Source organism: Lepidochelys kempii, chromosome 3 (genome assembly GCF_965140265.1).
Source record: "Lepidochelys kempii isolate rLepKem1 chromosome 3, rLepKem1.hap2, whole genome shotgun sequence".
Taxonomy (NCBI): domain Eukaryota; kingdom Metazoa; phylum Chordata; order Testudines; family Cheloniidae; genus Lepidochelys; species Lepidochelys kempii.
Genome location: NC_133258.1, coordinates 205,226,395 through 205,248,865, shown reverse-complemented (window position 1 = coordinate 205,248,865; position 22,471 = coordinate 205,226,395). Strand labels below are relative to the sequence as shown.

Below are 22,471 nucleotides of genomic sequence, written 5' to 3'. Positions count from 1 at the left end.
TTTGACTAAGGGGATCTACTTTGCTGTTAAATCATTCCTGACACTTTGCAGTGGTTTTTGAAGGGGTTCTGGAGCATTAAAGAAGCCTGGCTGCGGGTCTGAAGAATAAATTGATTTAAAATACATCAAACAGTATTTCTACACGAGTTGTCCGAAGAGTATCATTGTACTTTTTGTCTTGAAAGCAGACCACCAACATAAAGGATAAAATCATCAGTACAAAGAGCTATCTGTGTTTTAATTAAAATAATTTAAAATCTATGAGTTTCAAAGTAATTTAATAGGAAATACAGCAAACCTGAAAATATTTACTAATAGGGAAACACTGTAGAGTTCAGTGGCTGTGCTTTATAATCGTCAGTTTGAAATATATGCTTAGAAAGATACAGTATGGCATAAGCAAAGCTTAGACTGTAAGGGTATGAACACCACATTCAATGTAATTAAGAAGCAGCCTATCAACACTAAGACAGTAATGTCATCCCATCTGCCAAACCCTGCATTAGCTGGCACTATGCCTCCTGCCTGCTGCTGCTTCTGTTACCCACCTGATCCTTGGAGACCTGCTTTGATGGAGCGTTTATGCCAAGCTTTTCCAGAGGATAGACAATCTGTCGTCTTGGTCGCACGGGAACCATGTAATGAAGGGCAGATGTCAGGGAATGGGCATAGGGATTCTGAAACTGAAAGAGAGCAATCTATATTTTAGCACAGAGAATGTCAGAACAGTGCATCACAGATGTCTGTTGTATGGCTTTGCAAATACAAAATTCTTAATTCTGTTGGCTAAATCTGAGAGAAAAATCAGTAAACAAACAAACATACTCAGAGCAGAGGAATGAATTGCAGATAATTCCTGACACTAATGAAGATAATTATGAGAGTAATTACGTTACTATCTCTGTGGGAATGACAGATAAACAAGTGGTTTGGTTTATGGGATTTTTCAGCACAAGTATTTTCCCCAGGAGGATATTTTTCTCCACAGTGATCATGAATCAGCTTGATTTGACCTCATTAAGCTGTATTATCTGCTTACTGTTAACCTTTGCTTGTTTGGCAAACGATGGTATAAGAATTTATATAGTAAATCTATACTGACTGAAATGTCAATTTCACCCAAGTGATAAATGTTAATAAACTGGAAAAAATCTGAACTGAACAAAACCTCCAAATGTTAACTTGTATAGGGCAGGTCATTAGAAGCAGCTTTATTCCAGCATGACTGGCCCAATTATACATCACATGAAAAGACAAAACAGGAGAATTATGAGAAACAGAGTGGACATTAATGGAAAGCAAATTACACTGAAGTGCCTTTGAAGTCTATATCATAGCCACAACACCAAAAAAATAAATCATGATTAATGTTACTACAATGTAAGCTGAACAAAATAATATTTTACCACTTATTAGAATTGCATTGCTGAGTTAAAGCTAAATTGTTTTAACCTGTAAATAGACCAAGGAGAAAATACTACCAAGATTTAACTCATCTTCTCCACCCATTCCTGTTTACCTTCATTTCTGTGAATGACAATTAGCCAAATGTTACTCAGTGAGATTAGTTCCTCAAGGAGGCAATTACTAAACCTCCACAGAGCGGTAATCTGTATAGAAGAACACACGCTGGAGAAGCAAAAAGATTCTTCTGAAAATTTGTGTATTTATCTTATCAAGATTCCTATATGGGCTTGTCTAGACAGAGAATTAGTGCGTGGCAAGCTGGGATGTATGTTGACAGTGCACTAGCATGCTGTGCACTAACTGGCAGTGTGGAACTTGCTCCAGTGCACTAAGAGTGTCCTAGTGTGCTTTGATTTACCCTGCTTTGAAATGGGAATAGGTCAATGTGAACTAGGGAACTTTGAGTGCATACTAGAAGGGTCTACATAGCCATGAACAGCATGCTAGTGTGCTACAGATTTACACCCTAGTTTGCTATGTACTAGCTTTCTATCTAGACAGGCCCTGTGTTAGAAAAGAAAAGCAGATTTAAGGTAAAATTTTCAAATGTGTCTAAGTGACTTAGGAGCCTAAGTCCCATTTTCAAAAGTGACTGAGATGCCAAAGGCCCCACTGACTTTTAGTGACACGGAGGCTATATCTACACTGCCCTCCAGTTATGACTACTGAGATGTGAATAGCAGTATGCATCAAAGTGCTGCGAGGTAACTCCTCTGTGTAGATGCTGCAGGTGTGAACTAAAAAGTTCCTAGTTCACGTTAGTGTAGTCTTGTTTGTTGTCCAAACTGAAGGGCAGTGTAGACAAGCCCTTAGATTCCTAAGTGGAGAGAGGAATGGAGAAACACGAATACTGGTGTCCCCCAAGGATCTGTACTGGGCCCAGTACTATTCAACGTATTCATAAATGATCTGGGAAAAGGGGTAAACAGTGAGGTAGCAAAATTTGCAGATGATACAAAACTACTCGAGATAGTTAAGTCCCAGGAAGACTGCAAAGAGCTACAAAAGGATCTCTCAAAATTGGGTGACTGGGCAACAAAATGGCAGATGAAATTCAAGGTTGATAAATGCAAAGTAATGCACATTGGAAAACATAATCTCAACTATATGTAAATGATCGGGTCTAAATTTGCTGTTACCACTCAAGAAAGAGATCTTGGAGCCAGTGTGGATAGTTCTCTGAAAACATCCACTCAATGTGCAGCAGCAGTCAAAAAAGCAGACAGGATGTTGGGAATCATTAAGAAAGGGATAGATAATAAAACAGAAAATATCATATTGCCTCTATATAAATCCATGGTATACCCACATCTTAAATGCTGTGTGTAGATGTGGTTGCCCCATCTCAAAAAAGATATATTGGAATTGGAAAAGGTTCAGAAAAGGGCAACAAAAATGATTAGGGGTATGGAATGGCTTCCGTATGAGGAGAGATTAATAAGACTGGGATTTTTCAGTTTGGAAAAGAGACGAATAAGGGCCGGATATGATAGAGATCTATAAAATCATGACTGGTGTGGAGAAAGTAAATAATGAAGTGTTATTTTCTCCTTCTCATAACACAAGAACTAGGGGCCACCAAATGAAATTAATAGGCAACAGGTTTAAAACAAACAAAAAGAAGTATTTTTTCACACAATGCAGTCAGTCAGTCTGTGGAACTCCTTGCCGGAGGATGTTGTGAAGGGCAAGACTATAACAGGGCTCAAAAAAGAACTAGATAGGTTAATGGAGGATAGGTCTATCAATGGCTATTAGCCAGGATGGGCAGGAACGGTGTCCCTAGCCTCTGTTTGCCAGAAGCTGGGAATGGGCAACAGGGGATGGATCACTTGATGATTACCTGTTCTGTTCATTCCTTCTGGGGCACCTGGCATTGGCCACTGTTGGAAGACAGGATACTGGGCTAGATGGACCTTTGGTCTGACCCAGTATGGCCGTTCTTATGTTCTATAAGTGTATAAGTCACTTCTGAAAATAGGGCTCCTAAGACACTTAGGCACTTTTAAAATTTTTATCCTTAATCTATTCTCATCATGTTGTAGTCAGTGACCTCCTTCCTCCCCCTTCTCCTCTTCCCACTATCCCACCCTAAATCTCTAAATAAAAAGTGAGCATCTGTACATCTCAAAACCCACTATGCAACTGAGTTGCAATGTCTGAGAAACATGTGGTGGGAGAACACGACTGATCAGAAAAGTTTGGTTAAAAAGTAACAGAAAATAGAACTACAAGGTGAAGACAAAGAAGCTATGAATGCTTTATATCTTGACATTTTAAAATATGTCATGTAACTGATCTGCAAGTCATATAAGGGTACACAAGCTGCATCAGCATCTTAAACAATTCAATGAAAATATCATGGAGTATTCCCCAGTTAATACACAGTATGAGCAGGACTGTTCCTTCAACTATGCATCCATAGAGGGGCAAAAGGTAGAGGAAAAACTGCTCCCATTTGGCTATTTGAATATTGTGTCCAGATGTGCCAGTGGTATGGGGTATTACTAATCTGTCCTAGAGCAGATACTTTGGGAGTGGGCAGGGAATATTTTGGCTACAGTCCCCACAATGCACTGGTCAGCAGAGGGGAAAGTAATGGTATGGACAAAAACCAAACTACTGCCAACACTGAAGCAAGCGGGGAAGTAGAGAGCAAATCATTCCTCTCTGAGGCATGATTCCCACACTGAGGGAAGACACTAAATGTGTTGCCCCAAACACAGAGCTTGTAGCAAACCCACAGTCTAGCTCTACCATGTGTCACCCATCAACACAAATGGAGACTGTGTGATCTGAGAGGAGAACAAAGTGTTGTTTGCAACATTTCTGAAGAAATTTCTCTATACCAATCACCTGCCATATATCAGTCATAGAAAAACAAACAAACAAAACAAAAAACCTAAGGAAAATAAAGGTCAGGACGTATGATATTTAATAAAATCACTGCCAATTTTTTCTTTTACCTCGCCGTCCACAGACTGTGGATAAATAGAGTAGTAGAGACAAGACTTGTAGGCTAAGCGAAGGATCTCTTTCAGAAAATATTTGGTATAGTGATGGAATATGGGATTTAGAGCAAAGTGGTACAGATGGCCATGTTCCTCCTGCTGGTGGTGATTGAAGTAAATAAAATCTTCAATGTTGTAATGTGAACGGATATATTCAATATCCTATGAAATAAGACATTTTAAATCAGTGATGATGAAAGAGCTGTGTTTTTGTGATAAAGATGTCACAGCAAACTGCCTTTATATTTATTAATGATGAAATTTGAACATTGAAACAAGACTACCTTGAGAGCTATTCACTAGCAAAGCACATTAGCTAAACAAATGGTTTCTTCATAATCTTTCCTTTGTATCAAAATCAATTTGTATAACTCATCATGCTTTATTTACTATAAGAAATGTATATCTGACCCCAGCAGTAAAGCATATGAGTGCCTGACATTTTCTGACAGATATTTACAAAGAAATTTTGCAAGGTATCAGACAGAGGCCAGATTGTCTCTCTCACAGTAAAAGCTGAGCAGGAGACTTTTGGAAAGAAAATCTCTGTGAGGAGCCCCATGCATGGATTCCTTCATCATCCTGTTAGGGATTTGCGCTAGTTTAGCCACCTTACAGACAGTAACCCCTAATTTCAATGCATTTGGAAAAATTAAAAACCATCTCTGAAAACAGAGATGGTTGTTCCTTACCTTGCTTGATATGGTTTTAAAACTGAATATTACAAATCTTTCAAGAAAGATTTTGCCTTTTTAGTGCCAACAAAATGCCAGGAAAGTTTTAAATTTGCAGCAACTAACGTAAAACAGAACTGGAAATATTCATTCTCTTCACCTCCCAATTACAGTTAACAGCTTTTCTGTCTGCTTCTACCCTCCAGCCCTCCCACCCCATCATCTATTTTTAAAACAATATTAATTTCTTTGAAATTAAATGTGTATGACGCACTTTACTCAGAAGCTATTGTAAAAAAAGGCAATTTGAGAGGAGCGGAAGTGCCATTTTCAATATGCTGGGACAAACTGCTGATTTTCTGTTTGGAAAATATGGGCCAAAATACAGGTTTGCAGTAACAGATTTAAAGAAGTATCAAGTCACAGAGAGAAAGAAAGAATGGTTTTGTGGTTAGGGCTTCAGATTGGAATGCAGGAGATTTGGGTTCCATTTTCTGCTTCACCTCAGACTCCGTGTGTGACTTTGGACAAGTCACAATCTCTCTCTGTGCCTCAGGTCCCCATCTGTAAAAAGGGATAATAATCCTTCCTTTCCCCTAGCCTTTGTCTATCTTTGTGTAGACTGCAAACTCTTTGGAGAAGGGACTTCTATGGTGTGTGTGTACAGTGCTTAGCACAAGGCCAAGATCTTGGCTGGGACAATGTAATACAAATAATAATGAAGTCAGCATTACACTGTGCAAACTCAGGGCACACATCTTAAATGGGAAAAGGAAAAAAATACAATGAGATTTACCATTTCATTTTTAATAACAGAAATGCCAACTATCTGATCCAAAACTTCTGCTACAAATGCCTGAACTGGTGTCCCATCCTGAAAGACAAATGATAATATGATCACTGATTTACACACAATATTAGAATTCTAAGTTTGCTATTTGATCTTAACTGTAAATTCCAATAACATACTAAATTTAAAATACTTTGCTCTCTGTACATTCTGTGCACTGCATTACAGTCATCTTTCCCTAACATAGGGACCAATCCTGCAATAAGCTCCAGATGGATGGACCCCTGTGCCGAAACAGAGTCCCATTGATGTAAGGTATATTGTCCTAATCTTGCTCCTCTGGAAGCTAATGGCCACTTTCCCATTGACTTCAATGGAATAGGTTTGGACCCTAAGAAAGATTGTTTAGTATATGGTAGGTTTAACATTGGACAATGCAATGGACAACGACTGGTATGTCTGCAACAAGTACTCACTGGATCTCTGCGAGCTTGAGTGAAGACCTTTAAGTCATCCAGTATACTTTCATTCAAGTCAAGAGTTTTGATGAGCATTTCAACAGCAGGTGTATCACTGGTTGTTGCTGCTCTGACCTTAAATGACCTATTAAAGGAGATAAAAATGACAAGTTTGCCCTGCTGATCAACAGAAGACTTCATTTGCCAGTTCAATCAAGTCAATGCCTTTCGCTAGCACTACCTCCACACAGTTATTTAAACATGAAATGTACTGTTCTATGCAAATTATTTTCAAACCTGTAAATTATCTCATTACATAATTTACATAAAATGTCCCACATGGATCTGCACAATACTTGGCCAATGTTAAAGTACATACGGCCCACCCCATCATCACCACTCCCAAGCAGCATGTAGCAATCTAGTGAATGAGGATGGAGCCACCATACGAAGGAACCCAAAAAATCTTGTAAAATAGAAATCAACCAAAAAAGAAAAATACACAGAGAGAAACTATCAGACCAAACTAGGAAAAAAGGACAGAGACAGAAAAGAATAATGAGAGAGAAAACAGATTAAAGAAGCCATGCTGGAACACTGAGCAAGAGGACATTGGGGACATCAAGGACACACCAAAAAGTTTCCAACAAATAAAGGCTAGGAACCATTGTGTTAGGCCCTTATCCTGCAAAACACCTTCTCACTTGCTTCACTTTAAGCATGTGGGTAGGCTTACTGAAGTCAAAAGAAAAGGAGTACTTGTGGCACCTTAGAGACTAACAAATATATTTGAGCATAAGCTTTTGTGAGCTACAGCTTACTTCATCGGATACATCCGATGAAGTGAGCTGTAGCTCACAAAGGTTATGTTCAAATATATTTGTTAGTCTCTAAGGTGCCACAAGTACTCCTTTTCTTTTTGTGAATACAGACTAACACGGCTGCTACTCTGAAACCTGAAGTCAAAAGGTTTACCTGTATGTTTAAAGTTAAGCACACGTGTTTGCTGGACTGGGACCTTAGACTGTCAGCAAAAATGGCACAGACTAAATGAAATTACATGGCCCCAAAAAAAGGAAAAGTTTACTGCAGTCCAAGGAGGGGAAAAAAAAAAACTGTTGCAGGGTTAGTTTTCCTTTCACTAAATGTTAAAATAGCAGGCCTTAAATCTAAATTTGTAAAACTGAATTTAGAGTTAAAATAGATTCAGCTGGAACATTAAATCAAACACTTAATGTGCAGAAGAGATGAAGGCCTAGCAGATGGGAAGCAAGGAGAGTCACTTGTGGGGTATAATAAAGTAAAAGAGAGCAGAAAATAGGTTTTGAATTGGGCTTTAAATTAAACCAGAAAGTAATGCTGTAGTCTTGCTGATAGCAACCATTATGACTAAGGGTTCAGAACGTTTTCCATTCCATCCTTCTGTTTTCATATGCTACTCTCTCTTAAATAGTGGTGAAATACAGTAAAATTATAGGGGCATAAAACAAAAAGCAATGGTGAGTTCCACTCTTGCCTTCCTAGGGTGTCATCACTTGTACTCAAAATTATTATTTTGTTTAATCACTGTCATGGCATCTGTTATCGAGAGTAGGCTTTGGTGCAGAGGTGAGTTTTACAACACAGGCCAGATTATGGCCAGAAAAAAATCATATTCTGATCTTCTTTGCTAGCACGTTCCACAGCCGCCCAGCACTGAAAATACCTCCAACTCCTGACAGCTTCCCTTTGGACTCTTCCACTACTGTGTTCCTGATAAGCACAGCAGTCTTGGAGAGCTAGGGATGAAGAGGCAGGTGCTACAGAAGCCTTGTCCCAGCCCAAGAAGATGTTTAAAGATGGTGACTATGAAATGAACCCTAAAATGAAAAGGGAGATGGGGGGTTGGAGATCTATTATTATGTGTTCACTGCAGTTTAGTCCCACACAGGCTGTTGTGTCTTCGAAAGGTGGAGTTTGACTGGCTTTGACTGATAGCTCCGGGTAAAGGGAATGACAGTAACCCATTCTTGACATGCTGAATGTATGGATCATGGTTGCCATGCCCTTGAGGAAGAAGAGGAAGACATGAAGACTTATCTGAAGGTGGAAAAAAGTATTCTTGGCTGCTATTGCTACCATGTTCTCAAGGAACTTGGGACAAGTGTGAGTAATTTTCTGAAATCTTTTACTATTTTAATAATCAGTGAGAAGAAGGGATAGGTATGGCATACATGTGTGCACAGCGAGTTAACTAAATGTGCAGCGATTTGGTTAGGGGAATTTGCTGATGAAGCAGAGGGGACTGAAGACTCAAGAGGCTTAACAGCTTGGTATGTTGGAAGCTCAGTAGCTCTCCATTTTGGAGCAGACTAGCTCCAGATGAAGGAACTGACAGGGCCCACCGGGTAAGATGACAGGTTGCTATGTGTGCAACCCCACAAGCCCAGCAAGAGGTGTATCTGTTCAGTGGAAAGCTTGTCTATAGTCCAGAGCTGTTCAGCTTGCACAAAGGCTACAGTGAACATGCCAGAACTGACATCCTCTCCAACTCCAGTCAAAGACCCGGGGACAGATCTTCAGCTTGTGTAATTTGTCATAGCTCGCATAAAGTGAATATAGAGCTATCAAAATTTACACCAGCTAAGGATCTGCCTCCTGTTGCACATTACATGAGCTTCTGCAGACATCAACGGGAGGATGTCAGACCTGACCTTCACAAAACCAAGTATTTCCATTAAGCAGGGTTCAAAAATATAAAATTTAACAATTGCTATAACACCAGGAAAAGACAGTTACCTTTTTCCATAACTGGTGTTCTTCAAGATATGTTGCTCATGTCCATTCAACTTAGGTGTGTTTGCTTGCCACATGCACTTGTGCCGGAAGTTTTTCTCTGAGCAGGATCTGTAGAGGACCAGGTCTGGCACCCCCTAGAGTGGCGTGCGTGTGCTGCGGCATATAGGATGCCACCGGCCCCCTCCACCCTCAGTTCCTTCTTGCCAGAAACTCCGACAGTGGGAAAGGAGGGCAGGATGTGGAATGGACATGAGCAACACATCTCGAAGAACACCAGTTATGGAATACGGTAACTGTCTTTTCTTCTTTGAGTGATTGCTCATGTTCATTCAACTTAGGTGACTTCAAGCAGTACCCATGGAGGTGAGTAAGGAGTTCCCATACATTGCAACATACATTGCAACACAGCTCTGCCAAACCCAGCATCGTCCCTGGCCTGCTGAGTATGGCATAGTGGGCCATGAACATGTGCACCGAGGACCACGTCAAAGCTTTACAGATGTCTTGGATCAGGAAGTGTGCCAGGAAGGTCGCTGAGGATGCCTGCACTCTAGTCGAGTGGGCTCTGACAACTGGCGGTGGGACCCCTGCCAGCTCGTAACAAGCCCTTATGCAAGAGGTAATCCCGTTAGAAATCCTCTGCATGGACACCGGAAGGTCCTGCATCCTTTCAGCTGTAGAGATGAAAAAATGAGTCGAACTACAGAAAGGCTTTGTCTGATCTAGGTAGAAAGCCAGGGCCCTTCTTATGTCCAAAGCATGGAGGTGCCTCTCTTCACTAGTCTCACGGGGCTTAGGGCAGAAGACCAGCAGAAAGATGTCCTGGCACATGTGAAAAGCAGACACCACCTTGGGAAGGAAGGCCGGGTGGGGCCAGAGCTGGACCATGTCCTTATAGAAGACTGCGTATGGCGGTTCCAAGGTCAGGGTATGCAGCTCGGATACTTGCCTCGACGACATCACCGCCACCAGGAAAGCTACCTTCCATGATAGGTGAGACAGGGAGCATGAGGCCAAAGGCTCAAAGGGCGGGCCCGTGAGCCTGGACAGAACCAAACTGAGATCCCACTGAGGGACCGGGGACCGAACTTGAGCAAAAAGTCTTTCAAGACCTCTGAGGAACCTGACTGTCAAAGTCATGGGAGAACACCATCTGCCCCTGGACGGGCGGATGAAAGGTGGAGATGGCTGCCAGATGCACCTTGGTAGAGGAGGGTGCCAGGCCCTGATTCCTCAAATGAAGCAGGTAGTCTAAGATCAACTGCACCAAAGAATGCGAAGGGGAGATGCCCCACTCAGCCACCCAGTGGGACCCCTTGTCCATTTTGCCAGGTAGGTCTGTCTAGTTGAGGGTTCCTAGGAGGACCTGCTGGACCCCCTCCAAACAAGTCCGTTCTTCAGGGTTCAGCCACAACATCCATGCCGTGAGGTGGAGAGACGTGAGGTTGGGGTGCAAGCGTCGACTGTGGTCCTGTGACAGCAGGTCTGGTCAATTCGGCAGAGGCCACGGCGGGGACAGCTGCCAAGCTCAACAGCATGCTGAACCAATGTTGACGCAGCCATGCTGGTGCGATCATGATAACTTGGGCCCTGTCTCTCTTGACTTTCGACAGGACCCTGCTGACGAGCGGGATCGGGGGGAACGTGTACATCAGGCTTCCTGCCCAGGACAGGAGGAAGGCATTGGAGAGGGAGCCCTTGCCCAGACCCCGTCTGGAGCAGAAGCAATGGCACTTCCTGTTGTGCCTGGTGGCAAACAGATCCACTTGGGGAGATCCCCACCTCTGGAATATCGCGCAGGCTACCTCTGGTTGGAGTGCCCACTTGTGATGAGAGAAGTCTCTGCTTAGGTGATCTGCTAACGTGTTCTTGACCACTGGGAGGTGACACCCTTCTAGATGGATTCCGTGGTCGATGCAGAAATCCCAAAGATGGAGTGCCTCTTAGCATAGGGCAGAGGATCGAGCTCCCCCGCTGTTGATACAGACGAGTCTCATCTTACAAGCATTTAACGTGCGCAAATTCAGCTTTGCGCAGTCTGCAAAAATAAAAAAAAATTAAAAAGGAGAGAAAAATAACAATTTAAATACTGTACCTGGCCTGGCCTGGCACACAACATACATGCATGCTGCCACATGATCTAGGAAGCGCAGGCATACCCTGACTGTGGTCAGGGGAAATGCATAGACTTCTGCAATGAGGTCCGGTAATGTCCTGAACCTCTCAAGCAGCAGGAACGCTTTGGCATAGGTTGAGTCAAGCACCACTCCAATGAACTCTAGTCTCTGTACCAGAACTTCCTGGCTCCCTAGCTCTTCTGTTGAATCTTGCTTCTTGGCTTCTTTTACCTCTAGATACTCGATTTGCACTAGCATATTTGTTTAAGCAAATTAAATAATTAGATGTCCAAGAGGTCATGTTTGTACCCACAGTTAGCTGGAGGAAGCAATTTTTTAGCATGAATAAAATAGCACCTGCAAAAAAAGGAGGCTGCATTCAACAAGAAAGTCGGGTCCATTGTCATTACGATAGATTAGGAAACACTGTCCTGGGTCTGTGTATTCTCATCTCTCCCCCAGTATGGAATAAACCCATTCTAGAGGTCCAGTTCCTCTGACTGCTCAAAAAGGCAGGAAACTATTATTATTATTATGCTTTTTAGTGAAAATTGAAGGAAAGTATCCATTAAGCATTTCAGCCTTTGCTTTGTCATCTATTATTTGTTCTCCTTCTCTGTTAAGTAGCAGAGCTACACTTCCATTTGCCATCCTCTTTCTTTTTGTGTACTTGATACTTTTTCTTATTCTTTTTACTGTCTTTACTAATCAGTACCTCATTTTGTGCCTGTGCCATTCTTTTTCTGATTTTGCCCTTTCATGTCTATACTTTGCCCCTTAACTCAACCCTGAATATATTCATCTTTTACTTTACATATTTTGCTTTAAGTGACAGCGAGTTTGCTGCTGCACATTGAGTTTATTCTTCAGAATCTTCCCACTACCCTGAACCATTTTCCCCTTTAGATTTTCTGATCATGGAACTTCACTCACAAGCTAATTTTGAAGTCTGACTTCAGAGACTCTTCAGAAGGAAAGTCCTCCAGAACTGCAAGCAGTCGGAGGAAAGGTCACTGATGCCCTAACCCTTGTGCTTTCATGGAAACATGCATACCACTTGGAACGCACGTGATTTATGTGGAACTATAGAGACTTTTACAAAACCTTGAAGACCAGTTTAAATTTTGATCACAAATATCAAAAGGACACATGGCTACCATTCTCACTGATGAATTACTCAACAGCTGTGCCTGAGATTACCAGTAATTACTTCAATGACTTCCTATGTGGCCAAGTGGAAGATGAAATAGGTTCTTTACATAATACACAGGTTTCAGAGTTAGTCTGTATTCACAAAAAGAAAAGGAGGACTTGTGGCACCTTAGAGACTAACCAATTTATTTGAGCATAAGCTTATAATACATAAGCTTATAAGACATAACTTTCATGTCTGTTGTGATATTACAACAAAAAAACTTCAAATCCAGACTCCAGCGAGAAACTGTTGAATTGGAATTCATTTGCCCATTTGATACAATTAACTTAGGCTTGAACAGAGACTGAGAGTGGCTAAGTCATTATGCAAGGTAACCTATTTCCCCTTGTTTTTTCCTACCCCCCCCCCCTCAGATGTTCTTGTTAAACCCTGGATTTATGCTGGAAATGGTCCACCTTGATTATCAGACACATTGTAAGGAGAGTGGTAACTTTAGATAAGCTATTACCAGCAGGAGAGTGGGTTTGTGTGTGGGGGTGTGTGTGAGAAAACCTGGATTTGTGCTGGAAATGGCCCAACTTGATTATCACACACATTGTAAGGAGAGTGATCACTTTAGATAAGCTATTAGCAGCAGGAAAGTGGGGTGGGAGGAGGTATTTCTTCATGCTTTGTGTGTATATAAAAAGATCTTCTACACTTTCCACAGTATGCATCCGATGAAGTGAGCTGTAGCTCACGAAAGCTTATGCTCAAATAAATTGTTTAGTCTCTAAGGTGCCACAAGTACTCCTTTTGTTTTTACATAACACACAGAAGCCCAGTTTCCTTGTCTGGAAATAAGCTTTGCTTAGGCCCATGAGTAACTGTCGCTACTGCATGAATTATTGGTGTAATTCATGAGGTGACTAATTACAAGTTCAAAATGGAAGTGTTGCTGAGCAATTATTCAATGAACAACTGAATTTACAAGACCATGGGATGGACACTTGTCATAAACATAAAGGGAGGGGTAAACCCCTTTAAAATCCCTCCTGGCCAGAGGAAAAATCCTCTCACCTGTAAAGGGTTAAGAAGCTAAAGGTAACCTCGCTGGCACCTGACCAAAATGACCAATGAGGAGACAAGATACTTTCAAAAGCTGGGAGGAGGGAGAGAAACAAAGGGTCTGTGTCTGTCGGTATGCTGCTTTTGCCGGGGATAGACCAGGAATGGAGTCTTAGAACTTTTAGTAAGTAATCTAGCTACGTATGTGTTAGATTATGATTTCTTTAAATGGCTGAGAAAAGAATTGTGCTGAATAAAATGACTATTTCTGTCTGTGTGTCTTTTTTGTAACTTAACGTTTTGCCTAGAGGGATTCTCTATGTTTTGAATCTAATTACCCTGTAAGGTATTTACCATCCTGATTTTACAGAGGTGATTTCTTTACTTCTATTTACTTCTATTAAAAGTCTTCTTGTAAGAAAACTGAATGCTTTTTCATTGTTCTCAGATCCAAGGGTTTGGGTCTGTGGTCACCTGTGCAAATTGGTGAGGATTTTTACCAAACCTTACCCAGAAAGTGGGGTGCAAGGGTTGGGAGGATTTTGGGGGGAAAGACGTGTCCAAACTACATTTCCCAGTAAACCCAGTTAGAGTTTGGTGGTGGCAGTGGATATTCCAAGGACAAAGGATAAAATTAATTTGTACCTTGGGGAAGTTTTAACCTAAGCTGGTAAAAGTAAGCTTTGGAGGTTTTCATGCAGGTCCCCACATCTGTACCCTAGAGTTCAGAGTGTGGGAGGAACCTTGACAACACTATATAATTGTAACAGGGTGCACTAGGCCCTTTAAGGCAGGCTACAGGCCCAGCACGGCTACTACACTACGAAAGAGGTGGAAGACATGAATCTCATAGCAAGAAACTTTATCATGCTAAACAGCATAAGAGTTATAATAAACTATTCATTTCATGACATAAGACCATGGCCAATATCCCAGCAAACAGCAATGTTCAGAGTATTTCAAAACTCAAAAGATACAAAGTACATGCACTACAAGAGAAAACTAAGAGGTAAATAAAGTGATGAAATGACTTTCCCAATGAAGTTATCATTGTGTTCTGTGTGTTTCAGAAACGCATTGCTTCAAAGGTAAGGCAGACTTTGATTAAAATGGTAATGATCCAGTAGGCAGAAAACAGTGAACAGGAAGGTGCAATAAGGACCTTACAGTTCAGGCAATCTGCAGCATGTCTTTCTTAAAGTGTGGTGCCCAAAACCAGACACAGTACTCCAGCTGAGGTCTCACCAGAGCTGAGCGGAACAATTACCTCCCATGTCTTACATACAACACTCCTGTTAATACACCCTAGAATGGTGTCTGCCCTTAGTGCAACAGCATTACACCATTGACTCATTTTCAATTTGTGATTTACTGTAACCCCCAAATCCTTTTCTTCAGTACTACCACCTAGCCAGTTGTTCCCCATTTTGTATTTATGCATTTGAGTTTTCTTTCTTAAGTGCAGTACTTTTGCACTTTATTCGCAAAAAGAACAGGAGGACTTCTGGCACCTTAAAGACTAACCAATTTATTTGAGCATAAGCTTTCATGAGCTACAGCTCACTTCATCGGATGCATACTGTGGAAAGTACGCAAGAGGTGCCACAAGTACTCCTTTTCTTTTTGCGAATACAGACTAACACGGCTCTTACTCTGAAACTTTGCACTTTATTGAATTTCATCGGATTGATTTCAGACCAATCCTCCAATTTATAAATGTCATTTTGAACTTAATCCTGTCCTCCAAAGGGCTTGCAACCTCTCCCAGCTTGGTGTTAGCCACAAATTTTATAAGCGCACTCTCTACTCCATCATTTAAGTCATTAATTCAAATCTTGAGTAGAATTGGACCCAGGACAGACCACTGCAAGCCCCGACTTGATATGTCCTTCCCCTCCCAGCTTCACAGCAAACATAGATAACTACTCTGAGTATGGTCTTTCAAATAGTTGTGTACCCATCATATAGAAATTTCATCTAGACCCCATTTCCCTAGTTTGCTTGTGAGAATGTCATGTGAACCTATGTCTAAAGCCTTACTAATGTCCAGCTATATCATGTCTATTGCTTCCCCATTATCCACTAGGCCAGTCATCTGTCAAAGAAAGATATTAGATGGGACAGTTAAAGAACAAACAAATGTTTATTACATGCTCTTAGTCTACAATTACATAATTCAGAGAATTTAATCCCTTTATACCACTTTGCATCTATAACTAATCTGAATCTGTTAATGTAACATTTTAATGAAGCATTTTACTGTGCTTATTACTTTATAAGACATTTAATATGAATTTTTGCAAGCCAGTGAAGCTTGTTTGCTTTTGCATTTGTAGCCATCTCCCTATTTGTAATGTCACTGAAGGAAAGTAATTAATTAATTAATTTTAAATAAAAATATAATGTACTTTAGCCACTGTCTATACAGTCCCTTTATGTTAATATAATTTGTTATAACAAAGCGTTTACTTGAGCAGGCCTGCACGGTGAAACACATAGAGCTCATGATCAAGAGTGGAGTTGCTGGAAGGATTAACTCGAACAAAATTCTGGATCAGAAGGAATTCCGGCACAAGATGTGGCACTGTGATGATGCAAAAGTCTTTGTCCTGAAAAGATTTACAAAGAATACTCTATATCGGTCAATAAACAACAAACAGGTTATTAGTGATTTTAAAAACAAATTTTAAAAAGGTTCCCACTGAGACTTAAGAAAAAACTGACACATAAATGTAGATCAACATTTAAAATGGACACAGTGCTGCAAGTATAATTCACACCTACACTCTGTGGCGCTCTGTCCCCCTCTAGTGGTGATTGGACCACATACAGATGTTGATGAATTTTGGCTACAAGTCCAACCAGACTTTTTAACTGAACCTCATGCTTTAAGATCCGAGGTCCCCTAAATACAACTTTTATCTTAAAGGGGACCCAATCTGACAGTTTCTCTTACTGTACCCATATGCCACTTCCCCACAGTGCTCCATACCATCTGGAAGGATAGAGTGCTATGAGGTCTGTCAGGACCACGTTGAGGCATCATTCAGAGGGCAGAGTTAAGGTTGTGGGATGGAGGATTGTTTCTGTAGATTTTAGAGCAGTTTGAAATATCAGCTGTCAAACCAGAAATTTACTTGTTAGTGCAAAACTTCCTGAGGATCCACGGCAGAATGTAGGCAGAGAGCAACTAATATGTACAACACACATTCTCAGAAATGGCCTCAGTGCCAGGACTCAAACTCAGAGTACGTGTGCACTTCCCAGGTTAAATAGCCACAGGCTGTAACCTTGAGTTAGCCCCCTACTCTGACATCAGGCTGGCTGCAAATACTTTGACTTGCAACAGAGCCCCAGTTCTGCTGCACGTACACAAATTACTTTCTCTGACTCATCAACCTAGCTCAACCCACCTTGTAGATCCGACTTTGAGCTTGAATAACTTTTAAAATATTGCTTCTTATAGGGGTAGTGGGTGCTGATCTCTAGCTGAGATCAATCCCAAGAGGGTGAAATCAGTTTGTGGTGCATCTGAGCCAAAGTTTGAATCCTTGTGGTACACAACGAAGTATAGGAATTCTAAAACATTGATGTTACGTGATTTTTTTGGGGGGGGGCCTGTATCTTGACAACTCCTTGACCAAAGAGCATCAAATTTGGATAATTAACCCTATCCCAGATCCCCATGAAGTACAGCAATTTTCAAGACAATCAGAGTAAGCATGTGAATTTCAGAGCACTTTGAAAAAAAAATAACAGCCGTTAAACTGTAAACTAATCTCAACTTTATCCATTGTGGTGCTACCACCCCACAATAACAAGTGACTCCTCACAGAGATTTCCTTCCCACAGGCCCCTAACGCTGGTGTGTGGGGGGGTCCCCCCAAAAAGAGGGGGGAATCTAGCGATGTACAAGTTACAAGTGATTTTATTTCTTATCATACCATTTTCATTCACTTTCAAAGAAAAGACTTGTTTCACCTTAAGATTTCATTTATACGTACTGGAAAGAGGTTGAAAACATATTGCAAGAAATCCAGTGACCTGCAACCAAGAGCAAACACTTTTATGTGAATAAACAAAATCATATTCAATATATACTGTATATTTCAAAAGATTTCTCTCCCCCATCCATCCAGGCAGCACTTACTCATACTTTCTAATCGGAAATTTAGTTCAGCACTAATCAATTGCAGAAGTTGTACGCTGTATGTCAGTTGTCATTTTCTAGGACCTAAGGCAGCAATGGAAGCAACAGTAAACCTAGAGATTTGAGCTTGTTAATTCAAGAGAAGTCTCCTCTGCGCGAGAAAGAAATAAAAGTAAGATGATGTTTAATCAGAATAATCCTGCAGGAGACTTTTAGAAATTTTGCCTGAGTAGCATTAGTGCCCAGTAAGTCTGATCACCAGGGGGTACAAACAGTTGTAGCTAAGGACTAAGGTATTTCCATCATGCACCAAAAGACTTACTGTTCCACTAATACCCATTTAGTAGACCTATCCAATACCTATAAAACTAAAAGGAATATCTATACTTTAAAGTCTAACATTTATTTGGGCATAAGCTTTCGTGGGTAAAAGCTTTCAGTGCATGCATCTGAAGAAGTGGGTTTTTTACCCATGAAAGCTTATGCCCAAATAAATCTGTTCATCTTTAAGGTGCCACCGGACTCCTCATTGTTTTTGTGGATACAGACTAACAGGCCTACCCCTCTGATAGGTATACTTTGAAAATTGTTCCTGTACATTTCCCTTCTTTTCACTTTTCACCTATCGTTTTAGAATAAATCCCCTTTCTTTTCCCTGGTGAAAGTGAAATGTAATGTTCAAGTTGAGTAAGACAATAGAAACTTAATTATTTTATCCGGTTTCTGCTACATAAAAGAAAATGAAACTGTTCTAAACCCAGCAAGAGTTATGTGGAAGTTTTATTTCTACGCTCTCAAAAGAGAAAAAAGTATGTATTTTATATGCATCCAACACACACAGAGTTATTTCAAAAGACTAACCATGATGGCAGTAAACAATTAACGTAAATAACCTTCCTGTGGTTTCAGTCCCAATAAGAATGGAAAGAGTAATCATTTTTAACTCAGGTGTTTATAATTGAGTGGATAAAAGTGAAACTTTATGAAAATACAATAGGGTGACCAGATGTCCCGATTTTATAGGGACAGTCCTGATATTTGGGGCTTTGCATTATATAGGCACCTATTACCCTCCACCCCCGATCCAATTTTTCACATTTGCTGTCTGGTCATGCTAAAATACAATGACTCCACATGTTGGGACTGGGATTGTAGAATCAAAATAATGCAGTAAAACATTCGCCTATCCTGTACAATATAAATGTAAAGCTATGCTTCATTGAGATGAGTCTTTTCCCCCCCCCCCGCACATATAGTAAATCCATGACAATGCAATTTCCCTTTCTCCAACACTCAGTATCTTCTCAACAGAAATGGGCTCACGAATGGGGGGAAACACCAGAGGAATCAAACTTTTTTCTGTCACTAGCAAAGGATCAAAGAATCTCATTTCAGATCAACTGGAAGTTTAGTTCATTCATATATCACTTGCAGTCCACATTCTGGCTCTAGATTTAAAGAGATGAAAACATTTGATAACCTAATGGATAGTACAAATTCTTCACTACTGAATTCCCCTTGAGGGGTAAAAGATAGTTACTTCTCAGTAACTGTTACATTTCTGCAAATTACTGCTCTTGGATCTGTGCTTCTGCATGCAAGTTCAGCAGGAACTCCTTCAGTACAAATTCTAAGATACCACTCCCAGTCTAGGTTATCTCATGCCATCCACTCAGATACCTATGCTACCCCCAGTGCTCTAATGGCCTGTTTCTTTCCCAGAAAAAGGTAAACATACACTCAAGTAAAGTGAATTAAAGAGAGAAAGATATATATTTTATATTATTATTATTATAATATATATTTAAGTCACAAGATTTACAGACAACTCAACTCAATGGAGAGGAGGCTGTTTGAGTGTTAAACTTAGAGAAAAATAGTTACAGGTAAGTAATGATCTCTTTCCTAAAGATATCCATCTTGGAGTCTGAACAATTCCAAAGATGTCTCTAAGAAAAAAATTAAAGGAGACTGCAATCTGTAGTGTATAATGATAAGCAAGGTGAACATACCTTGAGCATTATTAACAATGGTGTGTGAGAAGGGGGAAATGTCAAGAGAAAAATATAAAGGTGGACAAATAAATTAAAGATACATCCCCCAGCAAAACAAAACTGCTAGAGGACAGGAGAGCTGGATGTTCTTAACCCACAAATAGGTCTTGTATACATGGTGGAAATTTCCCAGCACAGTTATAGCAGAATAACGATTCCACTATAGCTATTCCATTACATTGGGAGCTATTCCGGAATAACTGTCCCATATGGATACACTGTCACAAAATAAAAGTGATCTTATTATGGAATAATCACTCCACTTCTCTTATTTTAGATTAGAGTGTCCATATGGGGAAATTATTCCAGAATAGGTATCGTGGAATTCAGTGGTAGCTGTGCCATCAATTTCCCTTGGTATACAAACCCATAGATTTGTAAAACTGATAGCGCAAAGTGGGATTTCTCTCTTGATGCTGAATCTAGGCAAGATTGCTTGGTAAAAAACATACAGAAGATTATGTGGCTGCTTTGCATCTCTCCTGAATGCAAACATAATGGATACTTGAACATGTAGCACATATACCTCTCGATACAACCTTTCCTTTTTCTTCCAGGTACGCAACAAGGGAATGTCTTGTGGGACACTGCCCAGTCTTACACTTAACAGGGTTTCCTGACCTAAGAGGCATGATCCTGGCCCTCCTTGCTTGTTTATAAAAACCGGATTGTCTTTTTGAAACATAGCCACCTGTTGGGATTCTAAAATATCACAAGTTTCTTAGAACAATTAGGACTGCCATCATATCCAGAAAATAGACATACAGTTGCGGATACTCAATGGGGTGCATAACACCTTGGGGGAGTGGGGGGGGGGCTGCCCATTCCAAGCAGGATGCATCTTTGGTGAATCCAGTTGGTATTGAAGGAATTTTGAAGTCCACTGCTAATTGTACTTTGTTTCTCGACTACCACTAAGTGAAGCTTAGATTTTGTCAGTCACTGAGGGTCTCCTGAGGCTGTCTCATGTGGAAATGTGCCACAGGTATTTCAAATAATGTTACAATCATCAGACTCAAAATTCATGACTTCATCTCTAGGAAACACCTGTTGGCTCTGGTAAATCATCTGTCAAATCCATAGTGATACAGATCTCATCCTGGAGAAGTAGAATCTAGCAGAGCTGCTACATACTATAATTCTTTCTGAGGTACAAACGTGGACTTTGAGTATGTCTACATGGGGAAATTTACCAACATATTTACAATGTATAATTATACCATTGTAGTTAAACTGGTGTAAACTCATTGTGTGCACTCTCTTATTTCCAAATAATGAGTGTAGATGCAGAAATTACGCTGATATAACTACAGCGGCATAACTGTGCCTGTTCATTTCCCCATGTAGACAAGCTCCTAGTGAGTAAACTACCTCATCCTTGGAGACTTTTTAGAGTGTTTTCTGATAAACCAATCATCTAGATCAAGGGCATCACTCATTTGAAGGAGAGGGTCAAATTCTATGTTTATGGTCTGTGGCCTGGGGTATAAATTCAGGACTATATGCTTCACATAGTGCACAGTGTCAGTGAGAGATATGCACAGAGATCAAAGGGACAATAAGACCTATAAATAATAATGAAACATTTTGTTATTTTGGTGCTTATTGTTGCATTCATCAATCAGTGAGAAAATCTGTTCCCATTAGGACCACTGCTATTTCTGCTCTTTGTTTCTCTTTCTTCAACAGCCTCCTCTCTCCCACCACTTTCTCGGCCTTTGTGAGTCTCCTCTATTCTTTCCCCTACATTTCCTTCCCTGCAGCAACTCTCAGTTTCAATCCCCTACTTCCAATTCAGTGTGTTTCACTGCCATCCTCTTACCCATGTTTATTGCAGAGTGATCAGTGACCGAATAGTTACAGTTGACACCCAAGTGTCATCATGGGACTGTAAAACTGACATTCCAATCAGATTAACAGAGGAGTTGACTCCTCTGGGTCATTGTTCCAAGACATCTGCAGACTCAGGCATACATCACTAGCAGGCAAATATTGTGTACACACAGTTCATATTTAGAAGACTACACTCTGCAGTCGCCCGGGCTACAAATTTACTTTAAAAATATTAGATTCTGGAGCATCCAAATAGGTCATGTGGGCTACATAAATATCTTATGAAGGCTGGATCTGGCCTGCAGGTTGTATATCTGACATCTTTCATCTAGATAAGGAAGGACATTCACTCATCTATTAAGGCTCACGGTCACGATCACCAAGCATTTGATGGAAACATGCAACACTGATACCAATCCAACAGGCAATGCACAGTATTGTTGCTGTTTCCATATGAAATCTGAAATACATTCCGTGCTTCAGATGTATCCTTATGGAAATATCAACATGATCCAGAGCAAACACATATTATTGTTATTTATTATTTGTATTAAGGTGTAGAGCTTCTCACAGCTCTCTCTCCCTGGAGTTTAGCATTCTGACTCTGGCTTCCTTCTTTTGCCACTGTCTCCCCTGTTCTGAAGGAGAGGGCAGTCTATATACTGTCCTCCTCCAGAGAGCTCCTCCTGATTGACTGGAAGAGAGGAGAGCCTGGCACATCCTACCCACAGGGCTCCTGATCCCAGGCCCTTAAAGGAATAGAATCCTGGAGCCCCTCCCCCCACCTCCCGCCATCCAATTCCTTATTCCCTGGCACTGCTTTCTCTTTTCCTCTACCAGGCCATTTCCTGGGTCTTTGTTCATTCCAGCTCCCTGGCATGGGATCTTCTGGCCCCTTCCACTCTAAAAAGACAGATATACCCCATTACAGGATAT

The 22,471-nt window shown here is 40.7% G+C and overlaps 1 protein-coding gene across 3 annotated transcripts in view; it reads right to left on the bottom strand.

Moving 5' to 3' along the window:
- The window catches only part of CFAP61 (cilia and flagella associated protein 61), a 209,966-nt gene that overhangs the window by 153,468 nt on the left and 34,027 nt on the right, over positions 1–22,471 (bottom strand). For 2 of the 3 annotated variants that reach the window (XM_073339783.1, XM_073339782.1), the window contains exons 12-17: positions 17,503–17,542; positions 15,968–16,107; positions 6,419–6,545; positions 5,949–6,026; positions 4,434–4,640; positions 549–683 (exon numbers count right to left, since the gene is read on the bottom strand). In XM_073339783.1, coding sequence (XP_073195884.1) covers positions 549–683; positions 4,434–4,640; positions 5,949–6,026; positions 6,419–6,545; positions 15,968–16,107; positions 17,503–17,542 — 727 coding nt within the window. The remainder of the gene's footprint in view (positions 1–548; positions 684–4,433; positions 4,641–5,948; positions 6,027–6,418; positions 6,546–15,967; positions 16,108–17,502; positions 17,543–22,471) is intronic. The other variant, XM_073339785.1, reaches the window with a different exon arrangement.